General features: G+C 45.3%; 2 protein-coding genes across 26 annotated transcripts in view; both read right to left on the bottom strand.

Annotated features, from left to right (window-relative positions):
- Positions 1-1,295, bottom strand: part of clasp2 (cytoplasmic linker associated protein 2) — a 54,572-nt gene extending 53,277 nt beyond the window's left edge. For 22 of the 25 annotated variants that reach the window (XM_030121212.1, XM_030121221.1, XM_030121216.1 and 19 more), the window contains exon 1: positions 361-1,295. In XM_030121212.1, coding sequence (XP_029977072.1) covers positions 361-558 — 198 coding nt within the window. In that variant the 5' untranslated portion in view covers positions 559-1,295. The remainder of the gene's footprint in view (positions 1-360) is intronic. The other 3 variants (XM_030121213.1, XM_030121235.1, XM_030121241.1) reach the window with 1 other exon arrangement.
- Positions 1,296-2,733: 1,438 nt separating this feature from the next.
- On the bottom strand, positions 2,734-18,597 carry fbxl2 (F-box and leucine-rich repeat protein 2). The gene is made up of 14 exons (XM_030120579.1): positions 17,925-18,597; positions 13,932-13,993; positions 10,685-10,739; positions 9,920-9,994; positions 9,417-9,511; positions 8,726-8,890; positions 8,517-8,643; positions 7,176-7,250; positions 6,918-7,048; positions 6,532-6,592; positions 6,349-6,393; positions 6,082-6,138; positions 5,746-5,958; positions 2,734-4,848 (listed from the first exon to the last, which is right to left on the bottom strand). Exons 1-14 carry the CDS (start codon positions 17,952-17,954, stop codon positions 4,741-4,743), a joined length of 1,299 nt encoding a protein of 432 aa, XP_029976439.1. The 5' UTR covers positions 17,955-18,597; the 3' UTR covers positions 2,734-4,740.
- Positions 18,598-19,654: the final 1,057 nt, after the last annotated feature.

Here is a 19,654-nt window from a genome sequence, read left to right as displayed (position 1 = left end):
AGGAATTTAAAAATGTCTGCCCGTTTTGAACTATGATTAGACTTCTTGGCATTCACAAAGAACCATCTCTCCTTCATCCTTTGGGATCTGTGAGAAAATCCAAAGAATTATGAAATCTGTCTTGAACGGTAAAGCTTTAAAAGCAATGATGCCTGAGTAAAAGTAACTTTAGCAGCTCTTTCAAATGTTATCTTCAATAAAGTTCTTTGCACTGAAAATAAATAACACTTCAATCGCTCCCCATTTATGTTCCGTTCATCGGGCAAACGAATGGAAAATGATTCAGGCAGAGGATGAGCGGATGTCTGATACAGTGACACTGCACTACCTCCCTTCGATGACTAGATCAGCATCCCTCACCTTGAAATTGCTGGAGTTCACCCATCCCGTCAGCTCGTCTATGGTCTTGTCCAGCCGGGGTTTGTCCTGCTCCACGTCCGAAGAGCGCTGCGGGTCGTTTAAGTAGTCCACGAGCTCCTGACCGACCTGCAGCCTGCGGGTAACGTCTTTCTGCAGTACCTGCTGGTAGAAATAGTCCATGTTGTCATGATCCTCCATCGGGCAGTCAGTGCCGTGTGGCCAGCCCCTGGAGCTGGCCGGAGTCAGGGGACTGTGGTCGGTGGGATGGGGTGCGGAGAGCCGGAGATGTGAAGTGAAGTCCCACCGAGGGGCAGAGAGACTGCGCGGTCTGGACTGCGTCTGACTGATGTTGGATCATCAACATGCAATCCCCGATAAATGAAGACTAATTGAGCACAGAAAACATACTTCTGCCCCTTAAAAAAAAACTCGACTTTTCAGGCTGCGACAAAAACGTAGTCCGTCAGTTTGGGGTCTGTGCTTTGTTAGCTCAAACTGAACGTAAAAGTTGGAGAAACTTCTGGAAATGTGCAACTGTTAAGGTCCACGGGATGTTCTTTGAAGATATCCGCATCCAAGCAAACTAGCAGTCTTGTCTGGCTCTCTGTTATGCTAACAAAAATAGCACGAAGCCAGTTAGCAGAGCGACCCAAACAATGCTAGACAGCCTCGCGTAGAGCTAGCCGAGCCCGCTAACGTCTCCTGTCCGCAGGCCTGGCGCCTGGCGCTGCCCCGCTCCTCCGCTCCATACCCCCGGGGTGAAAGGTCTGGCAGCCGTCCGCTCTGCCTGCGGAGAACTTGCTCCAAACTTTCCCAACAAGAGCCGGACCCTGATCCCGCGCTAACCAGACCCTCTTTAATCCGAGAACCTTCGCTGTTGCCGCTGAAGCCGCTCACTGAAGGGACAGACTGCGCGTTGCCCGGAACCGCAGTTCAGCAGGAGGCGCTATGGCGCTTACCATTAACGGACCAGGCCGCCGGGTCTTCAGGCGCCGCACAGCTAGCCAGACACATGCCTGATCAGAAATGGAAAAGTATTCGCCACCTCATGAGCCACAAGCATCACTGCACAATAGTATGACATGATTCCTAAATTAAAGTGTATTTTTATCTTTCGTCATGGTTTGATATTTTCTGGAAAACGTAAGTTATAAATTTAATAGTTATTGTGGGCGTGTTATTGTCTGTCGTCCACATGGGTCTCTAGTGACATCTAGCGGTGACATGGCGTTACAGCACGTGCTCAGTTTGCCGCAGTTTAACAGTGGATGAAGTCTGTTCAGATCAGTGACTCTCAAACTACTGTGGGGTTCTGCAGGGGGTGTTTCAAAGTTTTAGATTTCCGTTTTTGAAATCATGGAAAGGCGGCGTTGTGGAGTATATTGTGATGGGCCGAGTTGTCACCCCGACTGGGGATGTGGTCATCCAAGGCTTAGAGGAAAGGAAAGGGAAAAATCAGGGTGAAGATTTGGAGTTTCTTCAAAGAAAATAACTATTTGGGAGTTTTCAGTTTCCCAGTTTAAGAACACACAGGATCTTCTTCAGCCCCACAACAAGCTCAAACAGATCCTCAGTCAGTCTGTCCTTCACCTCAGCAAATGATTTAGATATAGATAAAGAGACGATGATGATAATATCTCAAATCTAAACAACAGATCCCCAAAGTTATATACACATAAAGGAATAAACAAATCATTCCCCCCTCTATATAGTGGAATGTGCCCTCTGCCTTTGGGCAGGTGAAATACAGACAGGAGCAGGTGAGGAAGTGTGTGTGATGAGTCTTTCCAGGAGTTTTTCTTGAGTCCTGATTATATGCAGGGTATAAATTATTCAAGGGGTAATGGGTACTACACGACTGGCCCAGAATATTAGTGCATGTGCTCACCGATGATGAGGGATGCTTAAATAATGGTGGGAAGTGCTTGGGTGTCTCGGCCACATCTCACTCCTCACACAACCTCCAAAAGTTCACAAGCGTTCCCTATATAACTGTGTACAGGTGTGCAAAAATCAAAGGTCACAGTGAGAACGGAAATCACCTTCTCACATATAAATCCATCTACTATTTGAATTTTATCCAACTGGATCATGGGGCATACAGTCACACATACCGAGAAGCAAATCAGAGTCTCCAACTGGAATGAAATCACATGTTTGGACTGCAGAAAAATGTCACACTGCAGAGACAAGCCACATTTACTATTAGTCACCTTTATTTATTGATTTGTTTATTTTTTCATGTATTATTTTATTTTTTAAACATAAAACTATTAAAACAGCTGTCAAAGAGAGGGCATTAGTATCACAGCCAGTCAAGTCAGCTATGTATCAGAGTCCATCTGAGTCTCTCTTCATATTACTATGCTCTTTTTTTGTTTCAGTCCTATCCATTCTCCTGCCAGTCTCCCCACTTTTTAAGCACTTGCCAGTCTCAACTATAGCACAACATCGCAAGCTGCTTTTTTCTCTGTTGGATTTTCAGTGCATTAGGTGATTTTTTTTTTTTTTTTATGTCTCCTGCTTGCAGAACCCTGCATGGAGACGCAGATACTGTTGATTTCCTGCTGACCAGGAGTGTCTGTATAGAGTGTGATAAACTGTTTGTTCTGGACCTTCTCAGTCGCTGCTAAACCACTTCCCTGATGTCACGTGTGTTTTGCCAGATTCAACGAGAGTTTAGGGCTATTTAACAACATTAGATGTCAGCAGACATGTGTCCGAAGCTAATTTCAATTCCTCATGTGCTGCTTTGGGACCTAAATGTATTGGAGTACACTGAGGATCATCAGTAAGTTGACAATTACACCAAACTATATAAAATTAACTTTCAAATACACACATTTATGTGATTGTCAAAGAGTTGAAGTGCCATCGCTCACAGTCTTTTATGCAGTTTTTTTTTGTTTTTGTTTTTTTTTAGGCTTTTCGCAAATTTCTATTTCACTTTTAAAGCAAAGTAACACCAACATTAGCCCTGATTGATATCCAGATACACACAGCAAATAATCTGAACAGTGGCCACCTGCAACACCATTCGTCAGTCATACTAATTATTCAGAGTACGTTGAACAGCTAACCCTGAACAGTGCGGGACTGGAAATCTACTGATGTAAACAAGTTAGTCTGTGGTGCTAACCTAGTCCATGCTGTAAACAAATGCTTGAGTGGCCATATAGGAGCTAGTGCGCAGGGCTACTGACAGGATTGGATCAGGGCCTACGAGCCAACGTCACCACGCGGTACACAGGAGAGGCCTCTCATCCCAGCAGCATACAGTGTCAACATAGTGCATTTAGACACCAAGGGTCTGAATCATAGGTCCTTTTTTTTTTTTTTTTTTTTGTCAAACAGCAACAGTATTTCTTTTACGGTTCAAAAAGAAAGACAAGCATATCTCCCTCTGTGAACAGACAGGCATAGACAATTACAATAAGCACTGAAAAAAAAGGAGAGAAAATAAAACCAAACTTTTTTTTGTCAGCCGTCCCAATTTTTTGTTTTTTTTATAGTGAGTTGTTGTAAGTGTAATTCTTTTTTTCTTTTTTTTTTTCTGTTGCAAAACATTCTTTGTACAAACAGAATCGAAATCTCAACAGAAGTTTCTTAGATGCACAAATATGTCACATGTCCCAGTCCGTAGGTTCCGTCTCATCCTGGACTCGTCCACGTCACAGAGCTGAGCCGGCCTTGCCAAAGCTTCACTGTTTATATCTTGAGGATCCCCCGCAGCCCGGCTCTCCTCCGCCTCGGCGCTCTGTGTTTGTTGGTCAAAGCAGAATGAATCACAGAATGGTCACACAGAGCTGTCACATGATTGGTTGAGATGATGCTCCAGTTAGAGTGAGCGGCTGTCCTCAGATGACAATGTCATCTTTTCTTTTCTTTTTTGTTTTTTCTTTAGTTTGAACTTAATGCGACTCAGTTCCACCGTTCGGACTCCCCGGCTGCAGCTGTCCAGGTGCAGTCCTTTCAGACCCACAGGCGGGGAAGTCGGGGTTTTGTGGGGAGACGAATGGAGTGGACAACCTGTTTGTGTCTTTACAGCGTGAAAGAGAGAATGAGATAAGAGAGAGAGAGAGAGAAAAAAGAGAGAAAGTCCATCCATCCATTCGTTTTTCTTCATCTCAGCCCCTCCAGGCTGCTAAAGCGCTGACTGGTGAGCCAGAGGAGAGAGAAGGGGCGGGTTCGACTGATCAGGGATCAGCCTTTGATCAGTGATCAGGAGCAGTGAGTGGGTCCAGCCCCTCCTCTCCCCCGACGCCTACCCCGGCCCCTCCCCCACCCCCACCCCGCCACCCCCACCCCAAAACCCGACGTCAGCCCACGTCAGAGCAGCAGGACCTGTAGACAGAGGTGGCCCCCCCTGGCCCTCCACTGTCAGAGGATGATGCAGCAGCGGCACAGACGCTGGCCACCTCCATGTACAGACGGAGGGGGCGTCACTGGGGCAAAGTAGGCATGGACCTTGATCTCTGGAAGGTGGGCCTGTGTGGGGGGGAAACATGCATTAATAAAGTACTATAAAGTCTTAAAAATGCATTTTGAAAGTCAGATGGATTCTTTAATGCAAAAGTGGCAGGAGTGTTTTGACTGTCTATGAATTAGAATTATATAAATGTACACAAACAATATTTAGAAGCTCATATTTCCTTATTTTCTGAGATGTGGATGCTTTAAAATGTGGCTGCAATCTGCAAAAATGAGCAATGTCCAAAAAATGCTTAGTATCCCGAGTAAAGATATCACAGACATGAGACTATCTAGATTACACTATCATCACTTCAACATGTTATTTTATAATATGACCAATGTCATGAGACATTTTGTGAAAAAAAACACTTGACAAATATACAACTATTGGTCAACTGTCTCAAAGTTGAAGATATGTAATAGTTCCTCATTTCAAATCAAAAGTGATTACCGTACTTATTGATGTTTAGCAATTAAAGCTACCATAATTTCCACACTAGTTAGTGGATGCATTCACATATGTATTGAGCACATCAAGCAAGATGGTCAGACGTCTTTAATACAGCTGTTTCCAACTTAGGGAGAAAAGCGCGGCTGGAGCCGATCCCAACAATACAAGTGAAGGCAGGATGTACCTTGGACCGGACACCGAGTCCATCAGAGGGCAAATACAGAGACAGACATGACGGGGATCTGACAGTGAGCAGTTAACCCTCAACTCATGTTTCTAGAATAAGGAATATTCTTCCTGTGAGGGGTGAATGCTAATCACTACATCGGCCTGGAGATTGTCAGACAGGAGACCTTCTAAAATCACAAATAAGGAAAAGAACAAAACTACAAAGTTGAGTTGAAAAATACAAAAAACTACAGACTACTCATTGAACATGAGAGAACACCCTGTCCACTGACCCTGATGCGCTTGATGCCGGCCCTGGTGACTTGCTGACAGTCGTAGAGCTCGATGCGCTCCAGCCGATGGCAGCTTTTCAGGTGCTCCAGGGTAACGTCAGTGATGAGGGGGCAGTTGTCCAGCTCCACCACCGTGAGGCGCTCTTGGCCACAGGTACTGCTGCTCAGTGCTCTGATGCCATCATCGGTGATCAGCTCACAGTGGGACAGGGACTGTCCAGGGCGCCGGGACACGGAGACGGAGACGGAGACACAGAGATGGATGGATTAAACCTCATAAAGACAGGCTGAGGAGGGAGCTGGCACACACTCGGACCTGCGGGCGTAAATGCTTACCAGTGCTTGCAGGCGAGGGCAGTGGATTGACAGCTGAACCAGGGTGTTATCTGTCACCTGAGGAGAGGACGGGCTTGATTAACGGACTGTTCTCGCATGTCGAAGGACAGCTGAGAGGCTCAGAGCTCAAGTCTTCGTAGGCGTGTGTTGTTCATGTTTTTGTTTTGAGTCTCAGTGACACATTTCCTCACGTCACCTCTTCAACTCTGTGACTGTTTTCTGGCAAAAAGACTTAACAGCGAGATAAGGAAACCGAAATTGTCTTACCAAAATACATTCTTCTAAGTCCATTTTTTCAAGCTCGTGACAGTTCTGTGAGGATAAACACATTGTTTTATGAGGAAAACATTGCACTCGGCCCAGAGAGAGCCGGATGAAAAGGATGACTTGTGTAATAAAAAAAAGTCTGCGGATAAGAAAACAGCAGTCAGCAAACAAAATGAAACTCACTCTGGCCAGCACAGTGAACCCAGCGTCCGTAACATGGGAGCATCGTGCAGCTTCAAGAATCCTTCAAACAGAAAAACAAACCGCGTGAAGCGCTTCTTCGGCAGCACCCCGCTGGAGGCACTGTTTTATTAACTAACGCTTTTCATGTATTTACTTCAGTTAACAAGAATCATACATCTTCAGGCCTGTGAGACGGAGTGGGCTGTACTCGGATACAGAGCAAAGACAGCCGAGAACACTCAGTACTGTACACTGTATGCAACACGGTATCCTTAAACCAATACAGTAAATGTTCAGGCCATTTTTAGAATGCCTCAGTGTCTTTTTAGAAGGCTGGTGGAACAGATGTATGGGTGTGTTTGTGTGTGTGTGTGTGTGTGTCTTACTTGAGTCGGGGACAGTTAAGTCCCAGTGCAGTGAGAGAGGCATCAGTGATGTTGCTGCAGCCAGACACACACAGGATCTGCAGCTTGTGGCATCCTCGGCACAGGCTGACCAGACCTTCATCTGTTATTTGCTGGAGGCAGGGGACAGACAAAAAACAAATTACAAACACACCAAAGCGTCCAGACCGCATCCCTCTTGCATTATTATGAGTCTCCATCTCCTCCCGCCGTGTCTCCACCAAATGTTTTTTGTCTTACTGTGCAGGACTGCATGTTGATGGTGGTGAGTTCTGGGCAGTTTTTCTGAAGGTGTTTCAAAGCTCCATCATCCAGCTGGTTAAAGAAACAAAACAAAACAAAATAAAAAAAACCAGTTGTTGTAAACTAGTGTCGTGGGTAAATTAGAGGTGCCTTGTTATCAATTTCAAGGCGAGCTTTCTCTTCCTGTTTTGTGAAAAAGGCAAAATTCTGACTGTAAAGTACTGTAATTATGAATTAAATGCTGTTTAATGATGTTTATTGTCAGATGATACATAAAAAGCTCCTTGGCCTGTTAAATTTTTGCAGTGTCTATAATTCATTTATGATAGTGTTGTAGCAACAGTCATTTTTAAACGCCTCCGCAACAGCTGATTTCTCACCATATATTTTCCATTCGGAAGGACGCTTGAATTAAGGAGCAGCGATGCAAATTCCACAGAAAGTGTATTTTCAGAAGCGACATAAACACAAAACAACCAAACACATCAACAAGTAGAGAAACTAAATGTCATTCAAACACAAGTGAGCAGCCAAAGGGGGGAAGAATGTTCTCCACTAGGATAAAAAGGGTAATAAAAAAAAAAAAATCACATTTCTCTTCACTGAGGTCTGCTGGGATTGTTCAGCAGTAAAAAAAAGAGCAGTCTGGGATTTGTTTTCCAGCTTTTGTTGAGTGGCTCGTTTTATCATTAGCCTTTAATTTCTTTCTCAGCTGAAGCAAATTAAAAACTAATTTCACAACACAAGATCCTGTTTACATAAAATGAGAAAGGCAATTTCTTCAGAGAGAAAATTGCATATTTTAATGCATTAACAGATTGATTTTTATGCAATCATTTGCATAATTTTAAATTTTTTTTCTGTGTAAATTAAAAAAAACCCCAGATGTGATGCTTTTGCAACAAAAATAAAAATACACACTTGAGTTTAAGATGAGCATCAAGAAACCTGGCAAAAAGTTTACTAAATATATGCATAAAATAAGGATCAAATTGAGATTAATATTAAGCACTGTAGTGTTTTATATAGCGACTCACTTCAAGTTTGAATATACATGTGGCCATTGTAAAACAAGCTAATCAAACGATAGCAGCAGACACGGAGACAAACCCCCTGCTGCTTGGTCTCCTTGATCTCCTCATGTATTAACATTTAAACTGCCTACCGCACTCTAGCACCTACATGAAAACACCCCGGCTATTGATCACCGTCGTATTATCATACATGCTTTCTACCCATTATCCTCACAGTCAGCACACACTGACTCTGTAACACCGAACTCAAAAACCAAATTCTCACTACAGGAAATAAAAATCAGGACTTTGTGAAACACCGCACCTGTGTGCAACCTCTGAGGAACAACGCTCGTAAACCAGCGCACCCTCTGGCCAGGGCCTCGATGCCGTCACGTGTGATCTGATCACACCACGACAGGTTCAACATCTCCAGCATCCTGCAGCCGTCACTGCGCAGAAAAGAGAAAAACACAAAAAGAAGTGAGAGTGGCGAAGGGCGGAGTTACTAAAGGTTTGAGGTGCGCGATCTACCTGAGGGCCTTGAGGGAGTGGTTGCTGACGGACACGCAGGAAGTGAGATCGAGATGTTTGAGTTTGGAGCAAAACTTGCTGAGACTGAGGCAGGTGCTGTCTGTGATCTTAGTGCAGCCGTTCAGGTTCAACACCTCGATGTTTCTGCAGTTCTGAGCGAACGTCCTGGTAAACAGAACAGTAAAAGAGGAGAGTGAAAATCTCTCAAGAGCCTCTTCATTGAATAAATACGACGTGAGATGCCGGGAGTTGCTCAGGATCCAATTAACAAAGCCATCCACGGGCCCAGGGGAGTCTTCTGTACAGCCGGAGCACGTTGCTTTCTTAGACCAAAGACGAACAAGGTTTACTTTTTTAAATCCTCTGCTTTTCAGTAGCTAGTGATCTGCCAGCAAAAGCATGCAGAAAACGCAGAAATGAAATTATACCACTATTAGTCTGCTTTGGTTTTGTTTGTTTTCCTTGTATGCTCACAGTCAAGTGAGATTAAATGGAATAAAAACAAGGTTCTTTGCACAGAGTCCCTTGGGAAGGAGACAAGAAGAGGCTGCTTAGAGTTTAAAGAATAACCGTACAAAGGCTAAACACGGCAAGCTATGAAATGAACGAGGGAATGACATTTGGTGAAAGTCAAAGCAGAAGCTCGCCCATCACATCACAGTATGTCAGGGGAAGAAAATGTGACTCTCACTTCATGGAGGCATCTCCAACACTCAGGCAGCCCCTGAGGCTGAGCTGCCTCAGGAAGCCTCCGCAACGCTTCGAAATGTTCTCCACCACCCGACCCTGAGAGACACGGGGACAGGGAGAAAGAGAGAGCGAGAGAGCGAGAGAGAGAGAGAGAGAGAGAGAGAGAGAGAGAGAGAGAGAGAGAGAGAGAGAGAGAGAGAGAGAGAGAGAGAGAGAGAGAGAGAGAGTGACATGACTCGGGCCACAGGATCAGCTGTGACGTCACAGTCGGCACCAAAGCCTACTGACCCAGCACTAAGCCCTGGGCTGGATAATGCTACTCAACAAGCGCCCACAATCACACACACACACACACACACACACACACACACACACACACACACACACACACACACACACACACACACACACGGGCAGCAAAAACACAGGCGTGCGTACAAGTACTGTCCGCTCGAGCGCCGGCGCTTCTCCCTTTCCCGTCGTCACAAGTGACACGCAGCTCACCTCTATGTCTGTCTGGAAGTTGAACAGGTCGATCTTCTGCCAATTGCTGCCATCAAGGGCCAGGACGTTCCACGCCTGAGAGGGTGACAGGGTGTGGAGAGGGTGAAAAGGTGTGAATATTTGATAATCTAACCCCCCCCCCCCAAAAAAAAAAAGAAGAAAAAAACATCACTCAGCAATCCACATTTCTATACGCATAAATACTGTTTAGATTCTGGATGCTTTTTCTCTGAAGTAATGAATGTTCTTCTCTTGCCTGTTTGTTATTATTTTCTCAAAAATTATTTTTGAATTAGGTGGCAGAAAAAAAAGGAGCAAATTTCAATAAAACACCCTGGAGGCAGACAAACTGTCATTTGTCTTCACTTTCTGATGATTTCAAACACGGTATAATGAATCAAATCAAATAAGCATCACTATCTGAACCTGGGATCCAATTATTTTCAGATTTTTTTCACATTATCAAACAGAATCAAAAGATTAGGATATTGTTTTAAGAATACACTGGAGCTGTTGTAACAAAAGGTGCCACTGCTGCTCTGCATGCCAAATATTTGTTATTATTCAGATTCCTCATTCATAAAAGGGTTTCAGCTGCAATGCACAATGGTAACTCACTTCCACAGAACCAGCAGAGGGCACCATATTATAGATATTTCTAGAAATCCAGAAATAACACACTGGTTTCAAGTTGATTATCATGTAATTTGGAGTTACTGCAAAATAAAAGAATGGAGTCTGTTGTGTATTCGGGAAGGCGCTTACCTTGGATACCTGGGCACATCTACAGAGTGTAACCACATCGAGATAGGAAAATATTCTACAAACAGAAAAACAGGAGGGTGAGTTTGTCTCTGGTCAGTGATTATTCACAAACAAACAGCTCTATTTCTGACATTTTATTCCCCCTGGTGTCGTGTTGGTTTGTTTAAGAGCAGAACAATCCCCTGTGTTTGGCTGGAAGCAGGAGAGCCCCACAGCCAGTGTTTGAGCTGTGGGCCGCCCGGCCACAAAGGCCTGCATGCAGCCGGCTACTGGGTCAGCTCAATCCATTAATCTGCCAATGAGTAATCTCTGGCACTCAGACAGGCAAGGCCACGGACATGCTGGGACAGACGGACAGACATATATGCAAATATTGGAGGATACACACGATCGCGCGCCGAGATGAAGCCAAATATGCAACCGCTCCTCTGAAAACCCGGCCGTTTAAAGGCCTGTGGCTGTTCACAGACGGGACTTGAGGGGAAATCTATAGAAATTTGAGGTATTCAGAGAACTGTCACGATGCCAAAGCTTTGAGTGCAGCTGGGGTCTGAATGTCCTTTTAACCCTCTGAAACAGGAGCGGGCCATTGTTTCTTTCATATAGACAGACAAAGGCCGTGTGTTTTGATGTGTAGGGCCAGGGCATGTTGGGACATGCCTGTATAATCTATACCGGAGTCTTGTGCTGGGGTGTACGCAGCAACAATTGACAGAGCAGCCCACTCAGACACAAATACACACTTTTGGTGACTGAAGTCACGGCAGGCCACCGGAGAAGCCCAACAGTCCAGCTCATCGATCTGCCTTCTAATAACTGGTTAATGGCCTTGGCGCTAATCATTGATTGACTGTCTGTTCCAATCAAATACAATCTGACTTCCCATTATGTGAGCGAGACGGGTCTTTTAGGAACCACATAAGAATTCTGTTAATCATAATACCAGAGACACAGTCAGTCAATCCGACCGGGCAGGTGCTATTTTCAGGCCTGTTAGCCTAACTGATGATCGTAACTAGTGATAGAAATAAATATATGTAATAAATATCCAACAACAAAATGATAAACTGGTTGCCGAGCTCAGACAATTCATATCATGGACATTTTCAGAGACAAACAACAGAAAGAACGAGCTGACCAATAAAACCAGACAGAAGCGTACAACACTGAGAGCAATCTGCGTTTCCTGTTTGACCACCGTCTGGAAAGCAGTCATGCTGCCACTGAACACAAGCAGGAAGAAAAATAAAGCGAACCGCTCCGACTGCTCCGGCTGATCTGGCCTGGCCACGACCGCTTCTCTGGACAAGGTACACGGCAAGAATCTAATGAAGCACGGTTCCTTTTGTTGACAAAATGTATACACCCCTCCCTTCAGGCATGGCTGGATAAGCGAGTGTGTGGAGCCTTCGCCACAAGTCTGGGGCTGGTAGCCATAGTAACAACTCAGACGTGAATTTTGGGTGGTGGGGAAGATGCTGAGTCAGCGACTTCTCGGGTAAGAGGACTCCGATCCGCTCCGATCCATCTCTCAGGCCTGTCTGTCAAAGGAAGTTCATCCATGTGGCAGCAGGGTTTCTACAGTTTCTGTCCATGCAGCGCTGGCCTAGATAACAGCTGTTTACAACAGGCGCTAAAAAACGAGTCAGGCAATGGGACTCGCTGTCAGTGATGGATTACACATAAACAGGACCGCTAATGAGAACGCTTACTTATCAAATTGCCAATTAATAACCGAAAAAAGAGCGAGGAAGTTTGTGTTTGGGAGATTATTTAAGTGTTGTGGCAATGCTTCTTGGCAATGAATCCCATAACGTTGTTGTTTTGAGCTCAGGTGCCCTGAGATGTTGACAGTCTTCTGTCTTAAGTTCATTTATCAAGGCTGGAAAATCTAGATTAGAATCTGCAACCAGTTGCAGTTGCATATCTGCACAGTTTGGGAAACTCTGTCTTCCAGGATGGCAACACCGGTTCCCGCTGAGCGCGGCTCAGCAGAGACTCCCTCTAGATAGAAATTGAGAGCTAAAACCTGCCAGCAGTCAAAACATAAACCTGAGTGTTTCACGAGAAAACAGGATCGGGAAAATGTCCCACATAAATTCTAAACTTCAACTGCAGCATTTTCCTTACCTCCTCCTCCTCTATCAATCATCCCACAGCCACTTATTAGATTTATGCTGTTGCTTCTTGGCACATATCACTGACTTTCCATTTCTACAAATGAGATAATGGTGTCAGAATTGAGAGAAAAGCATCGATGTCGTGAATTTCCTTTGTTTCTCAAAAATAAATAAATGAAAAAAAGCTCAATATTTCTTTTGTTAAGTGAATCACATTTCTTATAAAGTCTACACACCTATAACCAGATTACAGCAAAGCTAAAGGGATAACAAAATTCCTCCCACTGTGTAAAGCAGACGCAGAGTGAAGCTACAAAATAAGCTGAAGTCAATCCACTTAAAATGGTCTAAAAATCAGAATTACTGCCATTAAAATGAGTTTTCCCCACAGCGGCTACGTCGTGCGGCTATCTCGACTTGACACATGACGCTGAGGGTACAGAGCAGTGTGTCGTTGCCAGCGAGTGTGTGTGAGGACAGGTTTTCCCAGAGTGTGCTGGTTGTAATGGGTATACTGGTCGTCTCTACGGAGTGCAGATGGAGCAGCAGAAGAGCACAGCACTGCGGAATTCCCCACCAGCTAAGACAAGCTATTTATAGCACGGGAGCGCACACACACACACACACACACACACACACACACACACACACACACACACACACACACACACACACACACACACATACGCGCACGGGAGCACACACACACAGTTTGCATAGGCCCAGAAGTGTTTCACACATGCACAAACAAACGTATGCCTCTCAAGTGCAGGAATAAAAACATCAGCTGATCGACATGCAGGTGCGTCCTTTACGACTCGTGGTCAAACACACCCAAAACTCCCCCCAAAAAAATCCACCCCGACATTTGTGGAGGGTGTGTTAGATTTATGTATCAAGTACAAATGCTGTGGGACGAAATATTGGTCTGTAGGTCACACAGCTTACAGCAACACACATCATAGACACACCTACACAACGAGTGACAAATCACACACACAGTTTGAGGCTGCTTCACATAATGAGTCAGCCTGACTAAAGCTCTTGTCCCGGGGTGTGTTGTGTCGTATTCTGTGGACTTTAGCGAGTGTGAATGGGTGAGGGAGATTGTGTATTCTCAATCTTACCTAAGAAGAAGCTCTTTGGGGAGCTTCTTGTTGATGGGGGCTTCATCGCTGTTTGAGAACACCTGCCGAGACACAAGATAAACAACAACAATTAAGGTGTATGGAAGCCATTTGCATGTAAGAGCGGCAACGGCATGGCAAGGCATCTCACATCATTTTAAGCACACAACGCTTAAACGATCCAATAAAAACAGATCATCTCGTAATGTTTACAGTGGTTTCAGAGATATAAGCCATCGCTTCCTTAAGCTATTGTAATAAACACACCAGGGCTACATTTGGCTTTCCACTTCCCCTCCTTACAAGCTTATAATTCTGTTAGCCTGGTCAGCTTGTTGGCATGCTTATCTCAATTAGTCTACTCGCTGGATGTCTGGCCATCTGCTGAGTGGGACACACACACACACATGCATACACACACACATATACACACACACACACACACGCAGGTGATTCAAGTCAGACCTCTCTGCGCGAAGAACAGAAAGCAGAACATTCTAGATCAGGTGGGCTGTAGTCAGCCATGAATTTAAATTATGTCAAACACCCACATTCACTGTGCCTCTGCAGACACGCATCCTGCCAATGATACACTTGTATCCTCAAAGACTCCGAAACCCTGCCTAATGAGGGGAGACTCCCTGCCGCTTCACGCGCAAACACTGGAAATGCAAAAAAGCACAAAAGGCGCAGGACGAAGCAACGGTCTTGCTTCTAGCTCTGGCTAGCTGCACGACAGACGCCGCCTCCTTGAAAACCGAAAGCAGTAAAATGCAGGGAGGAGGTATAAAAGTCATAACATCAGCGTGAGACTACATAAAGGAAGGACAGAAGGAGTGAGGAAATGAAATCCATTTGAGAGGAAGTGAGATCAAAAAGAAAGGAAAAAAAAAAAAAAAACGTCAGTCCAGCCAAAGTTTGGTAAAATATTAACATTGCTGGTTTGAATTTTAACATCTCCGCTTGGTGGTTCCAAAAATGTAGATTAACTATCACTAAAACAGAGTTACTCTCTCCACCAGTCCCCACACACACCTGTAGTGGATAACACATTAACACGTGCACGGCAGAGACGGGTGAGTGTATTGTGCCGTAAATGATAGGCGAGAACCCGGCCTATAAATACACCGTGCATCGACTCTCCTGTCAAGCCAGAGGTGGCTGAGGATTTAAAACTAAATTTAGACTGGACTCCAAACCACCTCTGCTACACATCAGTCACCTCTGACCTCTCTGACCACAGAGGATAATCTGATTACTGTCCAACATTTATTATCAAGTCATATTTTCACTCAAAATAAAAAAAAAAAAGAGCATTTGCTGTTTAGATTTTAGCCTGGATGATAATGGGATCAATGAGAAAAGCCATCTCTGACACACACAGTTAATTCAAGTTATCATCTCAGTATTGTGGTGTCCTCATTGTCAGAGCAAGAAAAGCAGCATTCCCAGGCAGGGAGCTCTGCTCTGCATTCATATTCGTATTCCTCGACAGTGTACCACAAAAACGTGTTGTTGGAACCTGCATAGCTCACATCTAGAGTTTCACTGCGACATCAAAGCAAACGTGAAGCCATTAGACCCGGGCCGTGTAGTGTGTCCAATTTCAGGCATGCAATAGATCAGCTGGAGGGGCCTTGTGCCAGCCAGGTGTTGCGTGGCATAAGGGGGGACAAGTCGTGTCCAAGATCCTTCTTCAGATACGCACAGCCACATGGGCTTGCTTCCCAGCGCGCACTGGCTTTCAACTAAGAAAGTCTGTGGAGAAATCTACTGAAATGGCAACACACACACACACACACACACACACACACACCCGCGCCGCTAGCACCTTCCACTCTCATTCACTCACACGTAGACGCATACTACCGGCGAAGCGTTTCAACACCGGACCGAGGAAGTCAAGTACTATCAAGTCAAACCATAAAGAATGTCAACAATGCGCTCCATTGCAGATAAACCGCGCTCACAGCTCCGAGGACCTGATAACCAGTCCAACCAGGTGATTTAACTCGTGCAAAAAAAAAAAAAAAAAGTGAAGGGAAAGCTGACACGGCAAAACATAATGCTTGTTGCATGGTAGATGTTACGACGCATATTAAAGGTTTATGAACTTTAAAAGAAGCCTATGAAAGTGTGATCGACGCACAGTGAGGATGAATGACTAACCGTGGCAGTGGCACAGTACGTCTGCACAGCTTCAACATGTTTATATTTCATGCTACAAAGTTCATATCCAAATATTGTACTACTGGACTCACAGCAACTGTCATTGTCAATGTCAAATATTGTTCAATAAAAATGTGCTGCTCTGAAAGAAAATTTCACAGAAGCGTGGTACAAAGGATTCATTTAGTTCAACTTTTGGTTTCAGGAGTCTGCAGTCTCGTGATTCTGATTCTGATTCACACCTATGATCAAATTCGAAACACCATCCATTCATCCCTTTAACCGCCCCATCCACCCTACTGTCTCGGGGAGCTGACGCCGGTCCCGAGTGGCTCAGGATGAAGGCGGGGGACACGCTAGAGTCACCGGTCCATCACAGAGGAAACACAGAAAGACAGACAGTCACACACACTCACAGTCACACCTCAGGGCAAGCCCGTTCAAAGATAACATGGGAATTTTTCCTCCACACTGTAGGAGATTTTGTAATTTAGCAACATTTTTAATAATTTTTGAGTGGATTTAATTAACCTCGAACAACAAGAAATAGAAAGCGTCTATAATAATATGGACACTGTTGACTGAAAGGAAAAGAATATCAGGAACAGATCACCACCACTGGCTAAAACCTTGATAACTTTCACAAAGTAAAATGATCATTTTTACGATTGTGACAAGAAAAGGTAAAAAAATTACGTCATAAATTAAGTTATGTGGAAGAATATTTTTTGTGTGAGCTGCTTTGTTGGACCATATTGAATTTTAAATATAGCTGCAAGGTGTATAATGCAATAAAAATAACTTACGTTGTTGCTACGCTTGTATAACAATAATTACCCACGAATATGATAAAGGAAGATGTTATTCATCCATCAATCTTCTGCAACTGTTTATCCATCTTGGTGTCACAGAGCACTGGAGCTGATCTCAGTTGACTATCTACCAAAAGGCTTTATGTACATCCTGGACAGATTGCCAGTGCATCACAGAGCAAACAGAGTCAGACAGTCTCACACACACACACACACACACACACACACACACACACACACACACACACACACACACACACACACAGTCACATTCATCAATTAACTTCACATGCATGTTTATGGACTGGAAACCCACACACAGGGATGACAAGCAAAATCTGCACGGATGAGGAATGACTGCTTCACACTGCATTTACTACACTCCACTGAAATAACCCACGTTAGCTGATGAATTAAAGACAATGTTTAACACTCTGTCTGCAGAATCGGGGAGATGTTATGGAAGGACACACAGCTGATTAAGGGAGTACCTGCAGAAAGCCAGCCAAACCTCCTGGCACCTGTCATTCACAGGTATTAAAGGAGGTGTCACAGGGCTCCGGTGTAATCTGCCATACCTAATAGATGACTGATTACACGTTGCTTGTATTTTTTTTTTTTTTTTTAACGTTTGTTTCCCCTGTAAAGCCAGTAACCTCAGCTGACAGCCTCGGCCCTGATGTATTGACTCCCCTCAGCCACAGCCCTCCTCTCCTGTCCCGCAGTCCTCAGCTCCATGTTGTCGCTGTCTACTGGTGCGGCAGGACAACAACAGGATTTCGGATTACCCTTGACCAACAAAACGCCTCGGCTGCACTGGCTGCGTGTAATACCGGGAGCAGCAGACCACACACATACACACACACACACACACACACACACACATACACGCGCACACATGAATATATATAAACACACGCACACACACTCTCTGCTTATACAAGACCCACGACTCCCACGTCTAGTAGAAAGAAGCAGTTTAACTGTTGGTGGTCCACTCCCTCTGTCATACCTCGAACCGGCCCTTGGTGATACCGTTCATGTCTGCGGCGGCTCGTCCGCTGCTACACGCGCCGCGCAGACACCCGTCGAAACGCCGTTACTGTTTCTGTCCCCGTTTTAATTTTTTTGGTCGAGTGTTTCTCTCTTTCTTTCTTTGTTTTCTTTTCTTTTCTTTCTTTCTTTCTTTTTTTTTAGGGAGCCAGGGCTGGAGCTGGGTCTTCAGACCCTCCTCCCCTCTCCTCCACCCCCGGCCGCCAGCGAGGCTCCTGTCCCCGGGTCAGTGAGGCGGCGGCGGCGGCGGCGGCGGCGGCGGCGGCGGCGGCGGTGCGGGCGCTGAGGGTGGTGTCGGTCCGGGGCCGGCCTGCGGTAACGTCAACGCTGTCTCGGAGAGCGGCGGCTCCCCAGCCCGTCTCATCACACAGGGCTACCAAAATAACAATAATAACATGGACGGTCTGTCAAGTGACTTCACTTCCGCCTCTCCCTTCATCGCTCCAGCTCCAGTCCGCTGGCACGACCCCAAAAATCCCGCAAAGTTCAGGAAAAACACGCGGGGGGACGCCACACGAACCCCTCCGATCATTCCTCGGCGTGGACCCCCCCTCCCCTCCACGCATATATCACAGGTCCGCGCGCCGACACCGCTCCGTGTTCTGTTTACTTGCGGGGAAAGGGGCGGGCCGATGTGACGTCATTGCTGCGGGAAAAGCACGCGTGGTCGATTTGTTTTGATTGTGGGCTCTTGCGGAGATTTGGGCGAAATGACCACGACGGGGTCACGTTTGGACGCATGTCGGAGCGGAGCGGCTGAGGCCGGAGCGGCTCCGGGACGTGACCTGGTGCGAACCCGCGGCTCCGGGGAGGGGGAAAGGAAATACTGGGCTGCCGAGGACGCCAGAGCCAGCCTCCGAGATTTTTTTTTTTATTTTTTATTTTTTTCCTGCGGAAGAGATCTGTAACACCGCCTCAGTTTAGGCTTCCACCTGCACGCACACGCACACGCACGCACACACGCACACACACACACGCGGATTACAGCAATGTGTTGCCCTGGGATAACCCCACATCCAGCGACCCAGTACTACTTTCAAATATACCATGCATGGAAAGACTGCAGAGTTGCATTGGATCACAGCTGAAGCTCAGCAGGATAGATACCATAAAAGATGACGTGCAGGGCTGTGCACAGATCGTTTGAAATTCAGATGCTCTGGCAGATCAAGGGAAAACCCTTTACACTGTAATGTTCACATCTTTGAGGTGGGTTGATGGGGAGAGGCACATTTCATCCATTTGATATTTGCTGTGACATCTGTAATATGGCTTGCCTTTACAAAATATGACCTGGATTTTTAATCAGTTCACTTAATCTGATATTTACACACTGAAAATGATAATTATAAGAGAAACCTTGGCAAAAAAAATTCAAGCACTGGCACATTGTCACTGAAGGTATAACAACCATCGTCAGTAATTATTCAGTTATAAAGCAAAACCGCTAAGAGTCACATTTGCAAATGGGTCTTGCGGTGTGTGCAGGGAGAAAATGGAAACTCTACAAAGAAAGACCAGCCCAGACCAGCCTTTAACCCACACGACCCCTGGTTCACACAAGGAAAACTAAATATAACCCCTCAGCCATTTAAACACACAGAATATTAAAGCCACATTCAATAAACTGTATTATTATAGTAAAATTATTAATTTCACTATGCAGTTAAACTAATGCTGGGTTTAGCC

Source organism: Salarias fasciatus, chromosome 22 (assembly GCF_902148845.1).
Source record: "Salarias fasciatus chromosome 22, fSalaFa1.1, whole genome shotgun sequence".
In the NCBI taxonomy this organism is placed as follows: Eukaryota; Metazoa; Chordata; class Actinopteri; order Blenniiformes; family Blenniidae; genus Salarias; species Salarias fasciatus.
The sequence above is the reverse complement of the archived record's forward strand: the minus strand, read 5'-3'. Positions and strand labels throughout refer to the sequence as shown.